The 27,087-nt window shown below is 41.1% G+C and overlaps 2 protein-coding genes and 1 pseudogene across 2 annotated transcripts; all 3 read left to right on the top strand.

The window, feature by feature from the left end:
* The first annotated feature begins 1,002 nt into the window (after positions 1-1,002).
* Positions 1,003-2,909, top strand: LOC128437856 (zinc finger protein 239-like). The gene has a single exon (XM_053420149.1). The coding sequence runs from the start codon at positions 1,114-1,116 to the stop codon at positions 1,984-1,986; it is 873 nt and encodes a 290-aa protein (XP_053276124.1). The 5' UTR covers positions 1,003-1,113; the 3' UTR covers positions 1,987-2,909.
* A 7,188-nt stretch (positions 2,910-10,097) lies between these two features.
* On the top strand, positions 10,098-17,849 carry LOC128438520 (zinc finger protein 135). Its single transcript, XM_053421102.1, has 3 exons — positions 10,098-10,212; positions 15,800-15,928; positions 16,060-17,849. Exons 1-3 carry the CDS (start codon positions 10,098-10,100, stop codon positions 17,280-17,282), a joined length of 1,467 nt encoding a protein of 488 aa, XP_053277077.1. The 3' UTR covers positions 17,283-17,849.
* Positions 17,850-19,162: 1,313 nt separating this feature from the next.
* On the top strand, positions 19,163-23,363 carry LOC128437889 (tripartite motif-containing protein 16-like; annotated as a pseudogene).
* The last annotated feature ends 3,724 nt before the right edge of the window (positions 23,364-27,087 follow it).

A 27,087-nucleotide genomic window follows, 5' to 3' on the forward strand; every position in this document is an offset into this window, starting at 1 on the left:
GAGATCGGTCGTCATCGCAGACTGCTGGATGTAACTTTGAAACCTGTAGTAAAGCTGCAGAGAATAGGTCTGTATCACCTGAGTTAGCGAACTATACACCACACTTATAATCCCTGCTAGTCTAAACACATGGGCTCTTTTATCATGACTTCTGTCCATTGTCTCCTCCAGAGCTCCCACAGCGACATGTCTGTATGAAGGAAGAGTTTCCTGCTGACCTGCTGGAGAGGAACCCCAGTCCAGACCAAGAGGAGCCAGAACCTCCACAGATTAAGGAGCAGCAGGAGGAGCACTGCATCGGTCTGTCTCCTTTTCAAACCACATTTAAATTCACTCGATCTAGATTTCTGCTTGGATCTGCACCTAAATATAAACACTGATAACTATCATTAATCTATAATTTACATAAGTCTGTCTATTGTCTCCTCTAGAGCTCCCAGAGCAATATTGTCTTAATGAGAAAGAGTTTCCATCTGACCAGCAGCTCTGGAACCTTGAGAGGAACCCCAGTCTGGACCAAGAGGAGCCAGAACCTCCACAGATTAAGGAGCAGCAGGAGGAGCACTGCATCGGTCTGTCTCCTTTTGAAACCACATTTAAATTCACTCGATCTAGATTTTTGCCTGGATCTGCACCAAACTGCAAACACTCATAACTATCATTAATCTATCATTTACATATGTCGGTCTATTTTCTCCTCCAGAGCTCCCAGAGCAACACTTTCTTAATGAGGAAAAGCTTCCTGCTGACCAGCAGCTCTGGAACCTTGAGAGGAACCCCAGTCTGGACCAAGAGGAGCCAGAACCTCCACAGATTAAAGAGGAGGAGGAGCACTGCATCGGTCTGGAAGTAGAGCAGCTTGTACTGAAGCAGGAGGATCAAGATAACCTTTTGTTGAATCCTACTTTCAAGGAAAGTGACCACAGTGAACCAGAACCAAGTGACCACCAGCTACTCTCCCACAGCTCAGCTCAGAGCCAAGATCTCAACGGAGGCCAGCATGGAAACTCAACATCAGTTAGTAATGCAGAGCCGGCATCAGAAAAGGGACATCATGTCATCACAAGAGCAAAAGGGAGCACAAGTCCCAGTAACCTTGCATGTAGCACTACCATGTCAAAGATTGTGCCGAATATCTGCAAGAGTAAAAAGGTTTTCCAGTGTGACACTTGTGGAAAAGTCTTTAAGTGGAAGTCATTATTAAATGGACATCTGAAGGTGCACACAGGTGAGAAATCATATCTTTGCAAAACCTGTGGAATGAGATTTGGTTACAAGTCAGCACTAGAAACACATTTGAGACTCCACACAGGGGAGAACCTGCATTCTTGCGAAAGGTGTGAAAAAAGTTTCACAACTAGCACAAAATTGAAGAGACACGAGAGAACGCACACGGGCGAGAGACCTTATACTTGCAAAACTTGTGGGAGAAGTTTTAGCAAGAGAAACAACCTGCAGAGACACGAGAGAACGCACACAGGCGAGAAGCCTTTTTCTTGCAAAACTTGTGGGAGAAGTTTTAGAGACAGAAATACCCTGAAGGTCCACGAGAGAACGCACACAGGGGAGAAACCTTTTTCTTGCAAAACTTGTGGGAGAAGTTTTAGCCAGAGAAACACCCTGCAAGATCACGAGAGAACGCACACGGGCGAGAAACCTTTTTCTTGCAAAACTTGTGGGAGAAGTTTTAGCCAGAGAAATAACCTGCGGGATCACGAGAGAACGCACACGGGAGAGAAGCCTTTTTCTTGCAGAACTTGTGGGAGAAGTTTTAGCCTGAGGAGAACCCTAAAGGTCCACCAGAGAACGCACACGGGGGAGAAGCCTTTTTCTTGCAAAACTTGTGGGAAAAGTTTTACATGTGGATGTAAGTTGAAAGTTCACATGAGAAGCCATAAAGGGGAGGAGTCGTATCCATGTACAACTTGTGGTGAAAGATTTGTTATCAAATCCCTTCTAACCAAACATTTGATGACCCACACATAGCAAAACTGATATTTTTGTAAAATGTTGTAAAGAGCTCTCACTTGCCAGTTTATACAAAGTCCACAGGAGAAAACATCCAGTTGAGAAGCCACACCATGGCAACAGGAGAGGGATTCGATTTGCTCTAGTGTTTCAAAGAAGTTGTTACTTAGTTATTGTTTCATTAAGTAAAGACACAACAGTTAGCGAAAACAACACTGGAAATGTTTCAGGGGGACAAAAAAGTGATGAACCTTGTTGTAGTTCAATGCTTTATGAAGTTCCATCACCACTGACGAGTATCAGAGTTCAATAACTTCACAAAGCAGTGAACTACAGCCAGGTTCATCACTTACATCTACACAAGAGAGATTGTGTACATTTGCATTAGCTGCATCTCTGTAACTGAATGTGGAAAATATCCCATTGAGGAGACATCACAATATCATTGATGCAGTACATGGTCAACAACATTTGCTGAAGTACCCACGTTTCTGTTCTTGATGTGACTGTCATTGATATTTACATCTGCAAAGGAAGTGATGTTTTCACCCATGTATCTTTGTTTATTAATTTATCAGCCATTTATACCAGATGGTGCAGGAAGGGGATGGGGGTGAGAGCAATTGATTGGGTAAAGTGGCAGATCAAGGATATTTTATTATCAGTTAATGTTGAGAGATGTTGTCAATGTGTCAGGAAAGACTGTGGATCAAGATGTAAAAATCTGACATATTTGTGGTACAGAAATTTATAAGAACAAAGTATGTGGTGCAGATTATCAGATGACTTCCCTTTTCTTTTTTTCCCTATTACAAAAGAAGAAAATATGTTGTTAATGTGTAAACTGTCCTAAATGACTCACTGTAAATGGTTATTCTTTTGTACTACGTGTATTCAATACTTCAGTGCATTTGCAGTTTATTAAAGTTTTTTTTAATTATTGTGATTGTACTTTACGTCTGTCACACGTTGAATCAGTGTTTGTCTTTATGGAGGAAAATTCCCCTGACTAGGTGTCTCCCTGCTATGACCTTGATAAACAGGATGGAAGCCTTATTTGGTGATGTTTTTCTTCCAACTGGTATCGCGGACGGACACAGCAGATAACACACAGAGGATGATCTCCTGTCTTTCATGTCTTTTTCTTTTTCATATCCTTTCTCATGTAATGCCTCTTTGTATAAGTTCTGGCTTTTGTGAACTTGCAGCCAGTTGTTCCATTTTGAGCACCCGTGCTTGTTGTATAAACTCTGCAGAACTTATTATGATAAAGACTCAAAAGCAACTCTAGTCTTAGAATTTCATTATTTCAAATCTCAAGATTAATTTCCATCACATCTGTTAGTTAGAAAAAATAGGCTCAAACTCTTGGATGTCACCATGAAACTGGGTGATAGGATGTGGTAAGGGTCAGAAAAGTTCTGATTACACTTTGGTGCAGTAACAGGAATTCTTACCACTTTCTTTATATCTCTGATAGATGCTGGAGTTACAAGGATAATTTAATGTTTTAGTCCTGAATCTGTGTCGAGACACACTCCATCAAGAAGGTGGCAGTAATGCACTGTAACGAAGCTGTTTTCCAACCGTCATTATAAAAACAAGAAGAAGTACTGTTGTTAGCCTGCTATGCTAACATCCAACAGAACTTGATGCTACTCGGCTAAATCCTTTCGGATCAACTCTTCTACTACACACGTGGTTTTGTTTCGTTTATAACACTTGTCGGCAGAAGTAAAACAAGTCGCCATCTTCCGTATTCGGTCTTCGCTTCGTTCTCGGAGAAGTTAGTTGGCTAAAGCGTTCGAATGGAAATGTCTACAATCCAGAGTTTAAGACAGTTTATCAACGAGAGGTTACACACTGCTGCTGAAGACATATTTGGATGTTTTGAAGCGACTGTCGCAAAGTACGAGGATGAGATCTGTCGTCATCGCAGACTGCTGGATGTAACTTTGAAACCTGTAGTAAAGCTGCAGAGAATAGGTCTGTATCACCTGAGTTAGCGAACTATACACCACACTTATAATCCCTTCTAGTCTAAACACATGGACTCTTTTATCATGACTTCTGTCCATTGTCTCCTCCAGAGCTCCCACAGCGACATGTCTGTATCAAGGAAGAGTTTCCTGCTGACCTGCTGGAGAGGAACCCCAGTCCAGACCAAGAGGAGCCAGAACCTCCACAGATTAAGGAGCAGCAGGAGGAGCACTGCATCGGTCTGTCTCCTTTTGAAACCACATTTAAATTCACTCGATCTAGATTTCTGCTTGGATCTGCACCAAATTACACACACTCATAACTATCATTAATCTATAATTTACATACGTCTGTCTATTTTCTCCTCTAGAGCTCCCAGAGCAACATTGTCTTAATGAGGAAGAGTTTCCATCTGACCAGCAGCTCTGGAACCTTGAGAGGAACCCCAGTCTGGACCAAGAGGAGCCAGAACCTCCACAGATTAAAGAGGAGGAGGAGCACTGCATCGGTCTGGAAGTAGAGCAGCTCGTACTGAAGCAGGAGGATCAAGATAACCTTTTGTTGAATCCTGTTTTCAAGGAAAGTGACCACAGTGAACCAGAACCAAGTGACCACCAGCTCCTCTCCCACAGCTCAGCTCAGTGCCAAGATCTCAACGGAGGCCAGCATGGAAACTCAAAATCAGTTAGTAATGCAGAGCAGGCATCAGAAAAGGGACATCATGTCATCACAAGAGCAAAAGGGAGCACAAGTCCCAGTAACCTTGCATGTAGCACTACCATGTCAAAGATTGTGCCGAATATCTGCAAGAGTAAAAAGGTTTTCCAGTGTGACACTTGTGGAAAAGTCTTTAAGTGGAAGTCAGACTTAAATAGACATCTGAAGGTGCACACAGGTGAGAAACCATATCTTTGCAAAACCTGTGGAATGAGATATGGTTACAAGTCATCACTAGAAACACATGTGAGACTCCACACAGGGGAGAAACTGTATTCTTGCGAAAGTTGTGAAAAAAGTTTCACAACTAGCACAAAATTGAAGATTCACGAGACAACGCACATGGGCAAGAAACCTTTTTCTTGCAAAACTTGTGGGAGAATTTTTAGCCAGAGAAATAACCTGCGGGATCACGAGAGAACGCACACGGGAGAGAAGCCTTTTTCTTGCAAAACTTGTGGGAGAAGTTTTAGCCTGAGGAAAACCCTAAAGGTCCACGAGAGAACGCACACGGGGGAGAAGCCTTTTTCTTGCAAAACTTGTGGGAGAAGTTTTAATCGGAGAAACACCCTGCAAGAACACGAGAGAACGCACACGGGCGAGAAGCCTTTTTCTTGCAAAATTTGTGGGGAAAGTTTTACACGTGGATGTAGCTTGAAAGTTCACATGAGAAGCCATAATGGTGAGGAGTCGTATCCATGTACAACTTGTGGTGAAAGATTTGTTATCAAATCCCTTCTAACCAAACATTTGATGACCCACACATAGCAAAACTGATATTTTTTTTGTAAAATGTTGTGAAGATCTCTCACTTGCCAGTTTATACAAAGTCCACAGGAGAATAAATCCAGTTGAGAAGCCACACCATGGTAACAGGAGAGGGATTCGATTTGCTCAAGTGTTTCAAAGAAGTTGTTACTTAGATATTTATTCATTAATTAAAGATACAACAGTTAGGGAAAACGACACTGGAAATGTTTCAGGGGGACAAAAAAAGTGATGAACCTTGTTGTAGTTCAATGCTTTATGAAGTTCCATCACCACTGACGAGTAGCAGACTTCAATAACTTCACAAAGCATTGAACTACAGACAGGTTCATCACAAGAGAGATTGTGTACATATGCATTAGCTGCATCTCTGTAACTGAATGTAGAAAATATCCCATTGAGGAGACCTCACTATATCATTGATGCAGAACATGGTCAACAACATTTGCTGAATTACCCACGTTTCTGTTCTTGATGTGACTGCCATTGATATTTACATCTGCAAAGGAAGTGATGTTTGTACCCATGTATCTTTGTTTATTAATGTCGCAAAGTACGAGGATGAGATCGGTCGTCATCGCAGACTGCTGGATGTAACTTTGAAACCTGTAGTAAAGCTGCAGAGAATAGGTCCTTATCACCTGAGTTAGCGAACTATACACCACATTTATAATCCCTGCTAGTCTAAATGTTATCAGGTAGGCGTATTCCTTCTGCCTACCTGCACAGAGGAATAATAGTTCTAACTGATAAAAAGACGTGTGTTTCTTTAGCCATCGATCTAGTGGCGTTGTTTATTGAAGAACTGGTAAGAACAGGTTGCTCTCCGTGAGCGTCAGGTACAGGGAGTGAGAGGGAGTAGTCTAGGTCCTGGGGAAGATTAGTAAACGCTTCATTTAGCTGACAATATGTCAACTGTTATAGACTAATATGAACCCATTAAACAACGTGGGATGTGTGCCAAAATCTCTATCCGGGACGAAAGTCCTGAAAATGACCACAACAGGTGAATGGGATCCCCCCCCCCTTTATATTTATCCTCATCAATTTCTACCAGATTAATGGTCATATTAAGAGAAATACTTTTTGTATTACACTTTGTCTCAATTTATATTAAAATATGCAAATGAGGCGATATATCATTATATATGTGTAGATAAGCCCTTGAAGCTACAGATTTTCTGAAATGTTCACAATGTTCACAACAACCATGATTATAAGGTCATAGAAGAGTGTAAGCATTCTGATTTGATATAAATAAAATGGCCAAAAAAAAGGTTACAACTATTACCTATTACATTCAACTAGCAACATTCAGGAATTGTCAGTTATTTATTAACCTAAACTTTAAAAGCAGGACATTTGAAGTCACCGTCCAGGATCGACATCACTGACACTGCTCTGGGTGACACAGATGTCTTTGTGTGCCTCTTATACCACATAACAGTCAATTGGAGAAGTCTTGGCCTCCAAGACCTCTGGCTTATCCACAACTCAGGAGGGAAAAGATCAATATTACCACTTCATGATATCTGCAAAGCGCTGGGAGACGAGTTCACACAGTGCCTCCCAGCACCACATGCGTTGACTGGGTGTGATACAACCAGCAAAAATTCAACTTAACTTTGAACACTGTACGCAAACCCGACAACTGTTCTCTGATTCTCAATTGCAACTGTCCACAGCTAACACAGAGTGCAATACAAATGGCGGAAACGTTCTTGGTCAAATGTCTCAAACCATCAACAGACATGGAGACATTTGTCGACCTGGGCATTGCTGCGTTCGATAGTAATGTCCTCAAGATGGACTTTGAGAGGACTGCTTGCACCTCAGCTAATGCAAAAAAAAAAAACATATACAAAGAGCCTATTACCAACAGCAGCTTTGGGTCCAAGCATCTTTTACAGACGCCACCTCAATCTTAACTGCAGATGCTTATGGTTTTGTAAGAAAGGGCAGTTTATTAGTCCCTGAGATTGTAATCTCAAAACTTGAAGGTTTGCCAGATCCCTGCTCATGTGGCAAGTGTGCACACAAGAATGGATGTCCCTGTCAGGTAGCTGGTATCCATTGTTGCAAGTACTGCAAATGCAAGGGAGGCAATAGTTGTAAAATCATATTACTGAATGAGCTCTCATCATCATTCCCATACCTGGACTCCTACCAGTACCTGGACCCGGAGTGCTACCTTGTAACACATGGAATAAACCTGCTGTTTTGTATTTTTCACTATAAGTTAACATTCCACTGATAATAGCAAGGTTGGATATAAAATGTCTGTATATCAATTAAATTCTTGTTTTCTTTCTTTAAAAAAAGTCCTGTGTTTGTATACAATTGTATTTATAATTACACACACACACAGCACATCTACAGAGAAACAATTAGAAATATCCAACCAGAGTTCTTACACTGTAAACATTGTGATCACCTAAGAAAATCTGTAGCTTCAAGAGTTTATATGTATGCATATTTATTGAGATTTTGCCTAATTTGCTTATTTTATTTTTGATACAAAGTGTAATACAAAAAGTATTTATCTTAATATGAAGATTAATCTTGTAGAAATTGATGAGGATATCTATAAAGGAAAAAAAAGTCCCATTCTCCTGTAGTTTGATAGTAGTGTCACCTGTTGTGGTCATTTTCAGGACTTTCGTCCCGGATTGAGATTTTGGCACACATCCCACGTTCAGTGGAGTCATATTAGTCTATAACAGTTGAGACATTCTCCGCTAAATGAAGCGCATACAAATCTTCCTCAGGACCTAGAATAGAGGTAACATCCCCTTTATAAGGTAGTGGTGTCATCAATCACACGTGACTCCATGCCATATGTATAAGAACACAGTATGTGGGGCAGATTATCAGATGACTTCCCTTTTTCTTTTCTCTTTCATTACAAAGAAGAAAATATGTTGTTAATGTGTACATAGTCCTAAATTACTCAATGTAAATGGTTAGTCTTTGTACTATGTGTATTCAATACTTCAATGCATTTGCAGTTCATTAAAGTTTCTTGAAATATGATGATCAATGTATTTCATGTTGTCACACGTTGAATCTGTGTTTGTCTGTAAATTATCAAAAACACTCCTGGACATCAACATGAAACTGGGTGAAAAGATGTGGTCAGGTGATCTTGATGAAAAACATCTTACACATTTAGAGGACTATCATTCATAAGTGTGTGTAACTTGGTGCTGCTGGATTGACTGGAAACTAGTATGATACATGGAAACACTGTAGAATACTTTGTTTTAGAATGATATCAACAAAGGAGACAGGAAGTTAAATATCCACTTTAAATTAATTCGACAGAGCTGAATATTACAGAACTGCTGCAGAGGAGTTCAGTAGAGTACAGGACTGTTATTATATCTCTGATAGATGCCGGAGTTACAAGGAGCATTTCATGTTTTAATCCTGAACCTGTGTCGAGACACACTCCATCCAGAAGGTGGCAGTAATGCACCCGGACGCTGTTTTCCAACCGTCATTATATAAAGAAGAAAAAGTACTGTTGTTAGCCTGCTATGCTAACATCCAATAGAACATGTTGCTACTCGGCTAAATGCTTTCGGATTAACTCTTCCGCTACACACGTGGTTTTGTTTCGTTTATAACACTTGTCGGCAGAAGTGAAGCAAGTCGCCATCTTCCGTATTCGGTCTTCGCTTCGTTCTCGGAGAAGTTAGTTGGCTAAAGCGTTCGAATGGAAATGTCTACAATCCAGAGTTTAAGACAGTTTATCAACGAGAGGTTACACACTGCTGCTGAAGACATATTTGGATGTTTTGAAGCGACTGTCGCAAAGTACGAGGATGAGATCTGTCGTCATCGCAGACTGCTGGATGTAACTTTGAAACCTGTAGTAAAGCTGCAGAGAATAGGTCTGTATCACCTGAGTTAGTGAACTATACACCACACTTATAATCCCTGCTAGACTAAACACATGGACTCTTTTATCATGACTTCTGTCCATTGTCTCCTCCAGAGCTCCCACAGCGACATGTCTGTATCAAGGAAGAGTTTCCTGCTGACCAGCTGGAGAGGAACCCCAGTCCAGACCAAGAGGAGCCAGAACCTCCACAGATTAAGGAGCAGCAGGAGGAGCACTGCATCGGTCTGTCTCCTTTTGAAACCACATTTAAATTCACTTGATTTCTGCTTGGATCTGCACCAAATTGCAAACACTCATAACTATCATTAATCTATAATTTACATACTTCTGTCTATTGTCTCCTCTAGCGCTACCAGAGCAACATTGTCTTAATGAGGAAGAGTTTCCATCTGACCAGCAGCTCTGGAACCTTGAGAGGAACCCCAGTCTGGACCAAGAGGAGCCAGAACCTCCACAGATTAAAGAGGAGGAGGAGCACTGCATCGGTCTGGAAGTAGAGCAGCTTGTACTGAAGCAGGAGGATCAAGATAACCTTTTGTTGAATCCTGTTTTCAAGGAAAGTGACCACAGTGAACCAGAACCAAGTGACTACCAGCTCCTCTCCCACAGCTCAGCTCAGAGCCAAGATCTCAACGGAGGCCAGCATGGAAACTCAAAATCAGTTAGTAATGCAGAGCCGGCATCAGAAAAGGGACATCATGTCATCACAAGAGCAAAGGGGAGCACAAGTCACAGTAACCTTGCATGTAGCACTACCATGTCAAAGATTGTGCCGAATATCTGCAAGAGTAAAAAGGTTTTCCAGTGTGACACTTGTGGAAAAGTCTTTAAGTGGAAGTCATTATTAAATGGACATCTGAAGGTGCACACAGGTGAGAAATCATATCTCTGCAAAACCTGTGGAAAAAGATTTGGTTACAAGTCATCACTAGAAACACATGTGAGACTCCACACAGGTCAGAACCTGCATTCTTGCGAAAGTTGTGAAAAAAGTTTCACAACTAGCACAAATTTGAAGAGACACGAGACAACGCACACGGGCGAGAAACCTTTTTCTTGCAAAACCTGTGGGAGAAGTTTTAGCAAGAGAAACACCCTGCAGGATCACAAGAGAACACACACGGGCGAGAAACCTTTTTCTTGCAAAACTTGTGGGAGAAGTTTTAATCGGAGAAACACCCTGCAGGATCACAAGAGAACGCACACGGGCGAGAAACCTTTTTCATGCAAAACTTGTTGGAGAAGTTTTAGCCTGAGAAAAACCCTGCGGGATCACGAGAGAACGCACACGGGTGAGAAGCCTTTTTCTTGCAAAACTTGTGAGAGAAGTTTTAGCCTGAGGAAAACCCTGAAGGGACACGAGAGAACGCACACGGGGGAGAAGCCTTTTTCTTGCAAAACTTGTGGGAGAAGTTTTAGCCTGAGAAATAACCTGCAGGTCCACAAGAGAACACATACTGGCGAGAAACCTTTTTCTTGCAAAACTTGTGGGAGAAGTTTTAGCCAGAGAATTACCCTGCAGGTCCACGAGAGAACGCACATGGGCGAGAAACCTTTCTCTTGCTAAACTTTAGGGAGAAGTTATAGCCAGAGATACACCCTGAAGAAACACGAAAAAACTCACACAGTGGAGAAGCCTTTTTCTTGCAAAACTTGTGGGAAAAGTTTTACAGGTGGATGTTGGTTGAAAGTTCACATGAGAAGCCATAAAGATGAGGAGTCGTATCCATGTACAACTTGTGGTTAAAGATTTGTTATCAAATCACTTCTAACAAAACATTTGATGACCCACACATAGCAAAACTGATATTTTTGTAAAATGATGTAAAGATCTCTCACTTGCCAGTTTATACAAAGTCCACAGGAAAATACATCCAGTTGAGAAGCCACACCATGGCAACAAGAGGGGGATTCGATTTGCACAAGCGTTTCAAAGAAGTTGTTACTTAGTTATTGTTTCATTAAATAAAGACACAACAGTTAGCGAAAACGACACTGGAAATGTTTCAGGGGGACAAACAAGTGATGAACCTTGTTGTAGTTCAATTCTTTATGAAGTTCCATCACCACTGATGAGTAGCAGACTTCAATAACCTCACAAAGCATTGATCTACAGACAGGTTCATCACTTACATCTACACAAGAGAGATTGTGTACATATGCATTAGCTGCATCTCTGTAACTGAATGTGGAAAATATCCCATTGAGGAGACATCACTATATCTTTGATGCAGTACATGGTCAACAACATTTGCTGAAGTACCCACGTTTCTGTTCTTCATGTGACTGTCATTGATATTTACATCTGCAAAGGAAGTGATGTTTTCACCCATGTATCTTTGTTTATTCATTTATCAGCAATTTATACCAGATGGTGCAGGAAGGGGATGGGGGTGAGAGAAATTGATTGGGTAAAGTGGCAGATCCAGGATATTTTATTATCAGTGAATGTTGAGAGATGTTGTCAATGTGTCAGGAAAGACTGTGGATCAAGATGTACAAATCTGACATATTTGTGGTACAAAAATTTATAAGAACAAAGTATGTGGGGTGGATTATCAGAGGACTTCCCTTTCCCCCCCCCCCCCTTTTACAAAAGAAGAAAATATGTTGTTAATGTGTAAACTGTCCTAAATTACTCACTGTAAATGGTTATTCTTTTGTACTACGTGTATTCAATACTTCAGTGCATTTGCAGTTTATTAAAGTTTCTTGAATTATAGTGATTGTATTTTACGTCTGTCACACGTTGAATCGGTGTTTGTCTTTGTGGAGGAAAATTCCCCTGACTAGGTGTCTCCCTGCTATGACCTTGATAAACAGGATGGAACCCTTATTTGATGATGTTTTTCTTCCAACTGGTATCGCGGACGGACAGACACAGCAGATGACACACAGAGGATGATCTCCTGTCTTTCATGTCTTTTTCTTTTTCATATCCTGTCTCATGTAATATCTCTTTGTATAAGTTCTGGCTTTTGTGAACTTGCAGCCAGTTGTTCCATTTTGAGCACCCGTGCTTATTGTATAAACTCTGCAGAGCTTATTATGATAAAGACTCAAAAGCAACTCTAGTCTTAGAATTTCATTATTTCAAATCTCAAGATGAATTTCCATCACATCTGTTTGTTAGCAAAAATATGCTCAAAATCCTGGATGTCACCATGAAACTGGGTGATAGGATGTGGTAAGGGTCAGAAAAGTACTGATTACACTTTGGTGCAGTAACAGGAATTCTTACCACTTTCTTTATATCTCTGAAAGATGCCTGAGTTACAAGGAGAATTTAATGTTTTAGTCCTGAATCTGTTTTGAGCCACACTCCATCCAGAAGGTGGCAGCAAAAAACTCCTGGGGCCGGTTTTTCAAAAGTAATCTGATCGGATTACGGCTATCGGATTGGATCAAATCTTGAAAATGGGTATTTCATAGGAAAAAAAGGATTCAGAAATTGGATTGGATCACGTAATCTAATCTTGTTGTTGATCCGGATCAAACCTTGAGTTTGGGTTTTTCAAAACTTTTTGGTAGGATCGGGATCATTTTGATCCTAAAAATCAGGATTAAACTGATTCCAGCAGGAGGGTGGATTCATGGTGGATATCAGTAATAAAGCTAGGTAACTAAAATTGGTTAGTTAAATAATTCAACATTTATATCATGCATTTTACAGTATTTATATTTATTCATCAATTTCACTTGAATTGTTCAACAGGAAGTACATAAAGTAGGTAGGCTATGTAGGCTAGCAACCTTTCAGTACAGCAAATTATTAATTATAAATATTTCGGCCCAATAAAATAATCCCCCAAACAGCTGTCAATATTGACTGCAAATAATACATTTTGTCTTTGTTCATTAAACAGTAATCACACTGACACAATCATCAGTCATGGACTTATCAAAAATAGTATCTAACAATTGCATCTCTTATTGGTCGTCCAGTCGGGCCCTCATTCTGACAGAATGCCGGAGGTTGGTCAGTGTCTCGAAACCGAGTATACAGCTCCTCATTGCTATATTTCTGCAGTGGATCTATACGCTCAACATACACCCTTTGACGGTATCTTCTCCTGTGGGGGCAATGGACAACACCTTCCATGTCACTGCCTCTCTGTGACTTTCTCTCTGAGTCCTCTGAGAAAGGCTGGATATACATATGGCTGTGTAAATTGGTCTTCCCAAACACACCTGTTAGCTTAATTGCTTTGGCTTGTGTTCAATTAATGGAATCATACCCAAGGCCTATAAAATGATGCTTGCTACATCAAAGCGGTGGAACCATGGACTCAAAAAGCCTGAATTTCTCTGCTGCTGAAACCCAAGCCCTACTGGAGGGTGTTAGGTGCCATTGTAGGTCATTTGTAGGATATTTTAGTTCTGCCAAGGGTGGTGAAGTGAGCAGTAAAATGAAGAAGGAAATTTGGGCTGAAATCACACAACATGTGAATGCCATGGGGTTTGGCCTGAAGAGGACAACAGAGCAACTAAGTTTTCGGTGGAAGAATCTGAAGGCCAGGGCAACAAAAGACCACCTTGAAGCCAAGAACAGCCAAACAGGCAACAACCCATATAAGAGGGTGAATACACAGACATATTCCTTAATATTATTGTTGAAAAGTCGGAAGCTCTGCATGGGATCCAAGATGTTGCAGAGGATGGTGAGCCTGTGATGACAGCAGAAAGTGAGCCTTCTTCAGAAACATGTATTCTTAATCTCAGCCCTGTAATCGAGGGAGAAGGTCAATCACAGGTGGAGCCAGAAGGCCTAGTTCCCACAGGACCCCCAGAGAGAGGCTCAAAGCACCCAAAGAAAGATGACGCCTATAAGGTACTTCTGCAAAAAAGAGACTGAAAGGGCAGAAGTACAGATCCATCTAGCAGAGGAACAGCTTATTCTTGCCTGACTGCAGCAAACCAAGGTCAGACTTGAGATCCGCCTCCTAAAGGCCAAGCTTGGACAAGCTGGTCTCTCCACAATAGACGAAGCAGATGATGATGATGAAGACGTAGGAGAACTCATAAGAAGAACTATTCATAACAAGAACTAAGAAGTAATTTATTTTGTTAAGTATTGGACATTTAAGCCTTTTTTTATCCAGTTAAGTTCAATACATCTTTGTTTGAAACCTGTTCGAAACATCCATAATGTATTTGTGAGTAAAGTATGTATTTATTTATTTATTTGTTGTAGGTCTCAGATGAGTGGACTGCCTGTTTCCAAGAAATGGACAATGGAGGGGGACGTTTATATTGTTGTTTGCTGATCCGTTCAGTCCTATTTTCTGTTCAAATAAAGCATATTGGAGTGACCCCACACTATTCTACCTGTTGTTCTTTACAGAGCTACATTGTGATACGCCCATTTAGACCACAGGTAATCCAGAGTTGGTAATCCTGAAAAGTTTGAATCCGGATCAGAGTAATCCAATCCATCATTGCTTTGAAAAACCAGCATAAAAATTAAATGGATTACGTGATCCTGGATAGCAGAAAAAGAGATTTCCAAATCTGGATCAGTTTGATCCAGATTAAAACTTTTGAAAAACCACCCCCTGGACATCAACATGAAACTGGCTCAAAAGATGTGGTCAGGTGATCTTGATGAAAAACATGTTACACATTTAGAGGACTATCATTCATAAGTGTGTGTAACTTGGTGCTGCTGGATTAAATGGAAAAAAGTACGATACATTGAGACACCGAAGAATACTTTATTTTAGAATGATATCAACAAAGAAGACAGGAAGTTAAATATCCACTTCAAATTAATCAGACAGAGCTGAATATTACAGAACTGCTGCAGAGGAGTTCAGTAGAGTACAGGACTGTTTTTATATCTCTAATTGATGCCGGCGTTACAAGGAGAATTTAATGTTTTATTCCTGAATCTGTGTCGAGAAACACTCCATCCAGAAGGTGGCAGTAATGCACTGTAATGAAGCTTTTTTCCAACGGTCATTATTAAGAGAAGAAAAAGTACTGTTGTTAGCCTGCTACGCTAACATCCAATAGAACATGATGCTACTCGGCTAAATCCTTTCGGATCAACTCTTCTACTACACACGTGGTTTTGTTTCGTTTATAACACTTGTCGGCAGAAGTGAAGCAAGTCGCCATCTTCCGTATTCGGTCTTCGCTTCGTTCTCGGAGAAGTTAGTTGGCTAAAGCGTTCGAATGGAAATGTCTACAATCCAGAGTTTAAGACAGTTTATCAACGAGAGGTTACACACTGCTGCTGAAGACATATTTGTATGTTTTGAAGCGACTGTCGCAAAGTACGAGGATGAGATCTGTCGTCATCGCAGACTGCTGGATGTAACTTTGAAACCTGTAGTAAAGCTGCAGAGAATAGGTCTGTATCACCTGAGTTAGCGAACTATACACCACACTTATAATCCCTGCTAGTCTAAACACATGGACTCTTTTATCATGACTTCTGTCCATTGTCTCCTCCAGAGCTCCCACAGCGACATGTCTTTATCAAGGAAGTGTTTCCTGCGGACCTGCTGGAGAGGAACCCCAGTCCAGACCAAGAGGAGCCAGAACCTCCACAGATTAAGGAGCAGCAGGAGGGGCACTGCATCGGTCTGTCTCCTTTTGAAACCACATTTAAATTCACTCGATCTAGATTTTTGCTTGGATCTGCACCAAACTGCAAACACTCATAACTATCATTAATCTATCATTTACATATGTCGGTCTATCGTCTCCTCTAGAGCTCCCAGTGCAACACTTTCTTAATGAGGAAAAGCTTCCTGCTGACCAGCAGCTCTGGAACCTTGAGAGGAACCCCAGTCTGGACCAAGAGGAGCCAGAACCTCCACAGATTAAAGAGGAGGAGGAGGAGCACTGCATCGGTCTGGAAGTAGAGCAGCTTGTACTGAAGCAGGAGGATCAAGATAACCTTTTGTTGAATCCTACTCTCAAGGAAAGTGACCACAGTGAACCAGAACCAAGTGACCACCAGCTCCTCTCCCACAGCTCAGCTCAGAGCCAAGATCTCAACGGAGGCCAGCATGGAAACTCAACATCAGTTAGTAATGCAGAGCCGGCATCAGAAAAGGGACATCATGTCATCACAAGAGCAAAAGGGAGCACAAGTCCCAGTAACCTTGCATGTAGCACTACCATGTCAAAGATTGTGCCGAATATCTGCAAGAGTAAAAAGGTTTTTGAGTGCGACACTTGTGGAAAAGTCTTTAAGGGGAAGTCATTATTAAATAGACATCTGAAGGTGCACACGGGTGAGAAATCATATCTTTGCAAAACCTGTGGAAAAAGATTTGGTTACAAGTTAGCACTAAAAACACATTTGAGACTCCACACAGGTCAGAACCTGTATTCTTGCGAAAGGTGTGAAAAAAGTTTCACAACTAGCACAAATTTGAAGGTCCACGAGAGAACGCACACGGGCGAGAGACCTTTTTCTTGCAAAACTTGTGGGAGAAGTTTTAGCCTGAGAACTACCCTGCAGAGACACGAGAGAACGCACACGGGGGAGAAGCCTTTTTCTTGCAAAACTTGTGGGAGAAGTTTTAGCCAGAGAAATATCCTGAAGGGACACGAGAGAACGCACACGGGGGAGAAACCTTTTACTTGCAAAACTTGTGGGAGACGTTTTAGCCAGAGAAATACCCTGAAGGGACACGAGAGAACGCACACAGGCGAGAAACCTTTTACTTGCAAAACTTGTGGGAAAAGTTTTACCCGTGTAAATTACATGCATGCCCACGAGAGATCACACACGGGCGGGAAACCTTTTTCCTGCAAAACTTGTGGGAGAAGTTTTATCCAGAGATATTCCCTGCAGAGACACGAGAGAACACACACGGGCGCGAAACTTTTTTCCTGCAAAACTTGTGGGAAAAGTTTTACAACTGGAGATGTCCTAAAGACACACGAGAGAACTCACACTGGCGAGCTTCAAATCTCAAGATGAATTTCCATCACACTAGCTAGCCGTTAACTTGTTTTCACGTGTTTCTAAACAAACAATTTGGCTCAGCAACTTTGTTCTGCTTCTACAAAAAGAGATAAACATGATACCTATGGAGAAATGGTTTAATTAAGCCTTTTTTTTGGAATGACCAGAAGGGGGCAGTATAATACACAGGTGTCTGCTGGACATGGACAACCTTCCTTGTTGATAAAGTTCCTCGTCAGAGCTGGTTCAGGTTTGTCCTCGTCTGCTTTCTACAGCGGAACAACAAAGAATTTCAAGTCATAAATGGAAATGGGGAAAGTATTGTTTCAAAACTTCTCACAGAAGTAATAAGGGAATAATGTCACAGTGAAAAATAAGATTAAAAACAGACGGAAACATACGTTTCATAGAAATACAATTTCTTCATCCGATTAAAAAGTTGTTACACTGAGTCACTTTGTATTTCTGATTTGTGGAAATATGTTTGTATAGAAGTGAAACTGTTGTGGCAGCATTGTGTGTTTCTTTTTTTTGTCATGATCAGTGTGAAATAAAAGTGATTTTCAAAGTAGTTGACCAAAATATTTTATAAGATTCCTTTCATAAGATTGAAGTTAAATATATCACGTTATTCAATTCAGTTTTTACTGTAATATTAATCAATTTTACTCATATCTGACGGGTTCATGCACTTACTGTCATACGTAATTGTTTATGGTATTCCACCTACAGATGGCGCCACAGCTGCACGATAAATATGAACTATAACTCAGGGTCATGAGTCTGGAAAAAATATATTTTCTGAGTCACTGAGTCACCTGTCTTTCAATGATTTAATGTTTTTGATACAGACTTAAATGTTTCAGTTGTAAATATTAATATAAACTTCACATTTAGTCGAATGTGGGGCCTCAGCTGATTCTTCTGTTATTCCCATAGTAACAGGGAGACACAGTGACAGGACGTCTGTCACTTCACGTACTGGAGTAACTGGTGCGTGTGGTACTTTGCAAATTCCAGTGCATTCAACAACTTTATTTCTGACGACTCTCCTCTGCAATGGTCGTGTGTGTGTGTGTGTGCGTCGGAAAGAAGAGAGAAACGAGATGTCAAATGGAGGAGGAGGGAAATGAGAGTGAGAAGTTCTCTGATGAAGTGAGGAAGACTGGAAACAAAGTGGAGCATCCTTCTAATTCTGACAAGAAGAAGAAATAAATCAAATAGAAGATATAGGAGCAGAGGCCCACACGGACATGAGGACAAGAAGACCTGACCTCAGTGAGATGGACGAATCAAAAATCAAGCCCCAAATCTTCCTCCAGCGAATCAGAGCAGAGGAATGAATCCAAACAGAGAGGAGGCAGGAAAGAGAATAATGAGACTCAAAAACAACACGCTCTCATCAGTTGGATCTGGTTGCATGCAGCATTTATTTGTTCATGTCTCATAAGTGGAAACTTAGTCTGTGTCTGGCCTCCACCGCGACCAACGAGGCTCTCAGCGGTAAGCTGCTGCTCACAGAGGAACTTTTATTTATTTGTAATCTTGTGCTAAAGACTTTTCTACAATTTTACAATTTTATTTTATTTCTGTTTACGATAAATCTCATCCTTGTTCGGCCTGGACTTCCTTTCATTCCAGCTGTGGCTCTGGAGAGTGGTCTCCAGGACCTCGTCACAAAAATCGAACTTCAGAACGACACCGGCACAACGGTTAAAATGCTGAATACACTGGTGAGTGCAAAGTTTATCAGCTGATATTACATGTTCCTGTTACAGCAGCCCCCCGATTGTGTTTCTTCACTCTTCTGATAATACTCTGATTGCTTCTTTTCTCTGTTGTTATGTGTTGTATAGTACATTGTGTTGTGGGAGATGTTTCTCCTCCAGGTCCCAAACTGTTCAAGGAGACCAGCACCAAGTCAAACAAGAAGATCATCCACAACGCCATCTCTCACTGCTGGTACTGCTGGTTCCAATTCCAACTGCTGGTTCCAGTTCCAACTGCTGGTTCCAATTCCACATACTGGTTCCAGAGGCGAGCCCTAGAGGAACCAGATCCTAGAGGTACGGACTCACTGATGTGTATTTCATAAAATGTAGGGGAAACCTAGCTATTTGATCAATGAGTCTATCAAAAAAATGATTAATTCACCATTTTCTTACTCCACGTTTACCAGGAGCTTGAGAAGTGCGAGTCCAACCACCTGATGATCCTGTTTCCTGACGCCGGCTGTCAGTTCCGAGCGCTCTACAAGTACCACCCAGACACAGAGGAGATCCAGAAGGTGACCGGCACCGGACCAGAGAGCATCAGTAAGAACATGATCGACAAGCTGTACAAGTACAGCTCCAACAGGAAGCAGTTCACCGTCCTTTCTGCCAAGACTGTGCCAGTGAGCGTGGACGCCCTGACCATCCACAACCACCTGTGGCAGGTCAAGAGAAGTGTATAGCAGGAGGTTGTGTTAGAAGCAGCCGACACAGTAGAGGACGGTGCTGCACCCTGATGTTGTTGGAAAGAAGAAGAAGAAGCCGATGTCCCTTTGGGAATATCATCGACCTGCAGAGCCCCTTGTCTCCGCCCCCCGAGCCAAATCAGGAGAACCCAACTCTATCAAGACTGCCAACAATATAATTAAAATGATATTAATAAATATATACACATTTATTAAGTTAAAACAGTTGTATGCCTGCACAAAACTGCCAAAAAGTGAAAACATATTGTTTTTGCTAAATAATCTTTCTCCCATAACACACCCCCCCCCCCCATAATGTGCTAAATTCATTATTTGCAAAGCGTAAACTCGAATGACCTTTAAATATTTAAATGATTAAATATACTTACTACTTAATGTGACATGCTCCAAAAATATATTACTTGTCAGGTATCCAACTCATGTATACAAGTGCGTTTGTACCTGCAACCTACAAACACTTGAAATAACTGTGTATGCCGTTAACTACTCAAAATTACCAATTAATACTATTTATTTAGTAAAACGGTTGTAGCACCTTTAGGAATATTGATACAAGTAATTATAGTAATAATACTTATTTTGTAAAAACTTCTTTGAAAAACTGTTACAAGGTGCTTTAGAATTTCATGATGAAAAATTTAAGGCAAACAATTGGAATTAGTTAAAAGGCAAACAAAAATAACAATCAAAAGCAGATTGAAGATCACACAGCAACAGCAAAACCACAGACACAGAAATTAAATCAATGTTATAGATGAGAAACAAGTAAGAGTACAAGTACCTCAAAGTAAAAATGTGGAAAATGGCCACTAAATGTAAAATAGCAGGCTTCCTGTTTTCTGATTGCACATAAAAAAAATTAAGTGCAAAAAGAAGAACACCAGAATACGTACATTTTCAACAATTTTTAATTTTCTGCAAATTTTGGTAGGAATTTGAATATGTTAAAGCTTCAAAAAGCTTATTCGTTTGCCTGAAAAATAATAATAACCAGTCAGGATATGTCTGTGTCTCCTCCCTTCACAGATGTGTCAGTGTAAGAACCAGTGAACAACAAGCTGTGAACTGTGGGAGCTGAGTCACTGCAGGGAGTGAACGAGAGGGGGAGGAGCAGAGATCTGTTTCTGTTCAGAGGAAGTGAATCTGTTCTAAAGTCTCTGGCAGCAGCTGAAATGGCGCAGCAAGAAAATCAACTGGACAGAGAAAGATTCTGCTGTTCGATCTGTCTGGATCTACTGAAGGATCCAGTTACTACTGGCTCTGGACACAACTTCTGTAAGAGCTGTATTAACACCCACTGGGACAAAGGGGAGGAGAGAGGAAGCTACAGCTGCCCTCAGTGTAGACAGACCTTCACACCGAGGTCTGTCCTGGAGAAAAGCACCATGTTAGCTGATTCACTGGAGGAGCTGAAGAAGACTGGACTCCAAGCTGCTCCTGCTGATCACTGCTATGCTGGATCTGAAAATGTGGCCTGTGATGTCTGCAATGGGAGAAAACTGAAAGCTCTCAAGTCCTGTTTGGTTTGTTTGGCCTCTTATTGTGAAAAACACCTCCAGCCTCATCTTCAGTCAGCTCCATTGAAGAAGCACAAGCTGGTGGAGCCCTCGGAGAAGCTCCAGGAGAACATCTGCTCTCGTCACGACGAGGTAATGAAGATGTTCTGCCGCACTGATCAGCAGTGTATCTGTTATCTCTGCTCTGTGGAGGAACATAAAGACCACGACACAGTGTCAGCTGCAGCAGAAAGGACTAAGAGGCAGAGAGATCTCGGGCTGAGGAGACAACCAATCCAGCAGAGAGTCCAGGACACAGAGAAAGACATGAAGCTGCTTCAACTGGAAGAGAAGGCCTTCAATAGCTCTGCTGATAAAGCAGTGGAGGACAGTGAGGAGATCTTCACTGAGATGATCCGTCTGCTGGAGAAAAGAAGCTCTGATGTGAAGCAACAGATCAGATCCCAGCAGCAAACTGAAGTGAGTCGAGTCAGAGAGCTTCAGGAGAGACTGGAGCAGGAGATCACTGAGCTGAAGAGGAAAGACCATGAACTGAAGCAGCTCTCAGACACAGAGGATCACAACCAGTTTCTACACAACTACCCCTCACTGTCACCACTCAGTGAATCTACACACTCATCCATCATCAGCATCCGTCCTCTGAGGAACTTTGAGGACGTGACAGCAGCTGTGTCAAAGGTCAGAGGTCGACTACAGGACATTCTGAGTGAGACAGAGACAAGGATTTTACAGATTGTGTCTCAAGTGGAGGTTTTACTGCCACAACCAGAGCCAGAGACCAGAGCTGACTTCTTAAGATATTCACAGTAAATCACACTGGATCCAAACACACTAAAAAGACATCTGTTATTATCTGAGGGAAACAGAAAAGTAACATGGAGGATTAAAGAAAAGTTTTATTCTGATCATCCAGACAGATTCACTCATCAGCCTCAGGTTCTGAGTAGAGAGAGTCTGACTGGACGTTGTTACTTGGAGGTGGAGTTTGGGAGGAGAGGAGTAGTTGGTGTAGCAGTCACATACAAGAATATCAGCAGAGCAGGAAACTCAGTTGAATGTGGATTTGGATTCAATGATAAATCTTGGTCGTTACCTTGTGATAGAAACAGTTATATCTTTTATTATAACAGAATCAAGACTACAGTGTCAGGTCCTGTGTCCTCCAGAGTAGGAGTGTACCTGGATCACAGTGCAGGTGTTCTGTCCTTCTACAGCGTCACTGACACCATGACCCTCCTCCACAGAGTCCAGACCACATTCACTCAGCCTCTCTATGCTGGAGTTTATGTTTATTCTGGATCCACAACTGAGTTCTGTAAACTTAAATAGACTTGAGTCATTAAAAGCAGTGATTTAGATTCTGTGTGTAAATTTTTAATTTCTTTTGTCTCCATGTTTGTTGATCAAAGTTCGTCGTGGTGACGTTTCTGCTCCGCACAGAGATCAGCTGTCAATCAAACAGTGACCTTCCTTTATCACACATATTTAGTTCTCATTTTGTAAAGACAGAAATGTATAATTACACTGACATGAATGTGTTTGAAAGAACTGATGTTGCTGTTGTTTTCTAAATCAATGTAGAAATCAGGTTGTGTGATGTTTTAGAACCTGTGTTGATTCTGGTCCTCATCAACAAGCTGATTATTTGTTCTTTTCTTTTCCACATGTGAGATGGAGGTGAAACAAACTGAGTGTGTTTCCATGAACTCACTGAACAAGAGTCACTGAACAGACTTTACTGATGAAATGATCAATGACCTCAGAGTGTCAACATGTCAAACAGATCAACTACACGCTGGTTGGATTTACAGAGCATCAGTGTTATGGGATGTTTGTTCTCATTGTATTTACATATTTAGTGAACGGGCATATTGATCAGCTGCTGTGTAGGTTTCTGTTCTTTTAGATCTTCCTGATCTGAACTGGCAGTTCCATTGGAGAGTGTCCTGATCGAGTCCCTCTGAGGGTTTCTCCTGCAGCTCTCATCACATTTGTTTCTTATACATGTGATTATACATTTCAATCTCTTGTTTATGTATGAAGCAAAAAAAAAATCTAATGTGTGAAGAAACTGAAAGTTGAAATAAAGAATAAATCCAGTCTGTTCTTTTGTCTTCATTCAAGGATCTCATTCAAAGCTAATGGAGACAAAGTGAAAATATTATTATTACTATTATTATGATTATGTCAGACTGTAAAACTTCATATTCATGTCAGACAACAGAGACTTTAACAGTTTGAGGTTTGAAAATCAACTCAGACACTGAAACTGTAAAAACCATGAAAGAAAGAATCAGTCAGAACAACAACAACAGGAGAAATCACAGATGTAAACGTGAAGGAAGATGGATCATAATGAATCTAAGAAGAAGGAATCAAACTTTAAAACCAGACAGCTTCAACTGGTTTATAATACGAAGACGACAACTACTACTAAAAATATTAATAATGATAACAACAAAAAATAAATAATTATAATAATAAAATAATGATGGTAACAGCAAGAACATAATAATAATAATAAAATAATGATGGTAACAACAAGAACAACAATAATAAAGAGAAACCCACAGACACCTGTACCTTGTGGGCACGTTCCTCTTTAACTGACTTCAGCGGTGCATACCGAACAAGGTGTTTCATTGGGCTCAGACCCAGGGAGCCATCCACTTCATAAATCGCTTTTCAACAGGCGGCCATCTCGTGATGTTGTCTGGAATGATTACCACTTTCCCCATGCCTCGGGATATTAATATTTAAATAAAAGCTCTGTAATTCTGCTCAGTATAAAGCAGAAAGCAACAAAACAAAGGTAGTGCTTTTACAATATCAATAATAATAATAATTAAAATGACTCCAGAATACGTACATTTTCACCACTTTCAAAGTTTGGTAAGATTTTGAGCATGTTAAACCCCTCAAAACGCCAATTCTTCTTTTTCATATCATGTCTTATGAAACGCCCCTTTGTATAAGTTCTGGCTTCTGTGAACTTGCAGCCAGTTGTTCCATTTTGAGCATCTGTGCTTGTTGTATAAACTCTGCAGAGCTTATTATTATAAAGACTCAAAAGCAACTCCAGTCTGAGAATTTCGTTATTTCAAATCTCAAGATGAATTTGCTAGTAAGATGTGATGGTCAAACTCTTGGATGTCACCATGAAACTGGGTGATAGGATGTGGTAAAGGTCCGAAAAGTACTGATTACACTTTGGTGCAGTAAGAGGAATTCTTACCACTCTCCTTAGTACATGACTGTTATTATTACAGAACTGCTGCAGAGAAGTTCAGTAAAGTACAGGACTGTTATTATATCTCTAATTGATGCTGGAGTTACAAGGAGAATTTAATGTTTTAGTCCTGAATCTGTTTTGAGCCACACTCCATCCAGAAGGTGGCAGTAATGCGCCCGGAAGCTGTTTGCCAACCGTCATTATAAAAAGAAGAAGAAGTACTGTTGTTAGCCTGCTACGCTAACATCCAACCGAACATGATGCTACTCGGCTAAATGCTTTCGGATCAACTATTCTACTACACACGTGGTTTTGTTTCGTTTATAACACTTGTTGGCAGAAGTAAAGCAAGTCGCCATCTTCCGTATTCGTTCTCGCTGCGTTCTCGGAGAAGCTAGTTGGCTAAAGCGTTCGAATGGAAATGTCTACAATCCAGAGTTTAAGACAGTTTATCAACGAGAGGTTACACACTGCTGCTGAAGACATATTTGGATGTTTTGAAGCGACTGTCGCAAAGTACGAGGATGAGATCTGTCGTCATCGCAGACTGCTGGATGTAACTTTGGAACCTGTAGTAAAGCTGCAGAGAATAGGTCTGTATCACCTGAGTTAGCGAACTATACACCACACTTATAATCCCTGCTAGTCTAAACACATGGGCTCTTTTATCATGACTTCTGTCCATTGTCTCCTCCAGAGCTCCCACAGCGACATGTCTGTATCAAGGAAGTGTTTCCTGCTGACCTGCTGGAGAGGAACCCCAGTCCAGACCAAGAGGAGCCAGAACCTCCACAGATTAAAGAGGAGGAGGAGCACTGCATCGGTCTGTCTCCTTTTGAAACCACATTTAAATTCACTCGATCTAGATTTTTGCTTGGATCTGCACCAAATTGCAAACACTCATAACTATCATTAATCTATAATTTACATACGTCTGTCTATTGTCTCCTCTAGCGCTACCAGAGCAACATTGTCTTAATGAGGAAGAGTTTCCTGCTGACCAGCAGCTCTGGAACCTTGAGAGGAACCCCAGTCTGGACCAAGAGGAGCCAGAACCTCCACAGATTAAAGAGGAGGAGGAGCACTGCATCGGTCTGGAAGTAGAGCAGCTTGTACTGAAGCAGGAGGATCAAGATAACCTTTTGTTGAATCCTACTCTCAAGGAAAGTGACCACAGTGAACCAGAACCAAGTGACCACCAGCTCCTCTCCCACAGCTCAGCTCAGAGCCAAGATCTCAACGGAGGCCAGCATGGAAACTCAAAATCAGTTAGTAATGCAGAGCCGGCATCAGAAAAGGGACATCATGTCATCACAAGAGCAAAAGGGAGCACAAGTCCCAGTAACCTTACATGTAGCACTACCATGTCAAAGATTGTGCAGAATATCTGCAAGAGTAAAAAGGTTTTCCAGTGCGACACTTGTGGAAAAGTCTTTAAGTGGAAGTCATTATTAAATGGACATCTGAAGGTGCACACGGGCGAGAAATCATATCTCTGCAAAACCTGTGGAAAAAGATTTGGTTACAAGTCATCACTAGAAACACATGTGAGACTCCACACAGGTCAGAACCTGCATTCTTGCGAAAGTTGTGAAAAAAGTTTCACAACTAGCACAAGTTTGAAGAGACACGAGACAACGCACACGGGCGAGAAACCTTTTTCTTGCAAAACCTGTGGGAGAAGTTTTAGCCAGAGAAACACCCTGCAGGATCACAAGAGAACGCACACGGGCGAGAGACCCTTTTCTTGCAAAACTTGTGGGAAAAGTTTTGCACGTGGATGTAGCTTGAAAGTTCACATGAGAAGCCATAAAGAGGTGGAGTCGTATCCATGTACTACTTGTGGGGAAAGATTTGTTATCAAATCCCTTCTAACCAAACATTTGATGACCCACACATAGCAAAACTGATATTTTTGTAAAATATTGTACAGATCTCTCACTTGCCAGTTTATACAAAGTCCACAGGAGAATACATCCAGTTGAGAAGCCACACCATGGCAACAGGAGAGGGATTCGATTTGCTCAAGCGTTTTCAAAGAAGTTGTTACTTAGTTATTGTTTCATTAAATAAAGACACAACAGTTAGCGAAAACGACACTGGAAATGTTTCAGGGGGACAAACAAGAGATGAACCTTGTTGTAGTTCAATGCTTTATGAAGTTCCATCACCACTGATGAGGAGCAGACTTCAATAACTTCACAAAGCATTGATCCACAGACAGGTTCATCACTTACACCTACACAAGAGAGATTGTGTACATTTGCATTAGCTGCATCTCTGCAACTGAATGTGGAAAATATCCCATTGAGGAGACATCACTATATCATTGATGCAGTACATGGTCAACAACATTTGCTGAAGTACCCACGTTTCTGTTCTTCATGTGACTGTCATTGATATTTACATCTGTGAAGGAAGTGATGTTTTCAACCATGTATCTTTGTTTATTAATTTATCAGCAATTTATACCAGATGGTGCAGGACGGGGGTGAGAGCAATTGATTGGGTAAAGTGGCAGATCCAGGATATTTTATTATCAGTGAATGTTGAGAGATGTTGTCAGTGTCAGGAAAGATCAAGATGTAAAAA

This window comes from Pleuronectes platessa, chromosome 4 (assembly GCF_947347685.1).
Source record: "Pleuronectes platessa chromosome 4, fPlePla1.1, whole genome shotgun sequence".
Classification (NCBI taxonomy): Eukaryota; Metazoa; Chordata; class Actinopteri; order Pleuronectiformes; family Pleuronectidae; genus Pleuronectes; species Pleuronectes platessa.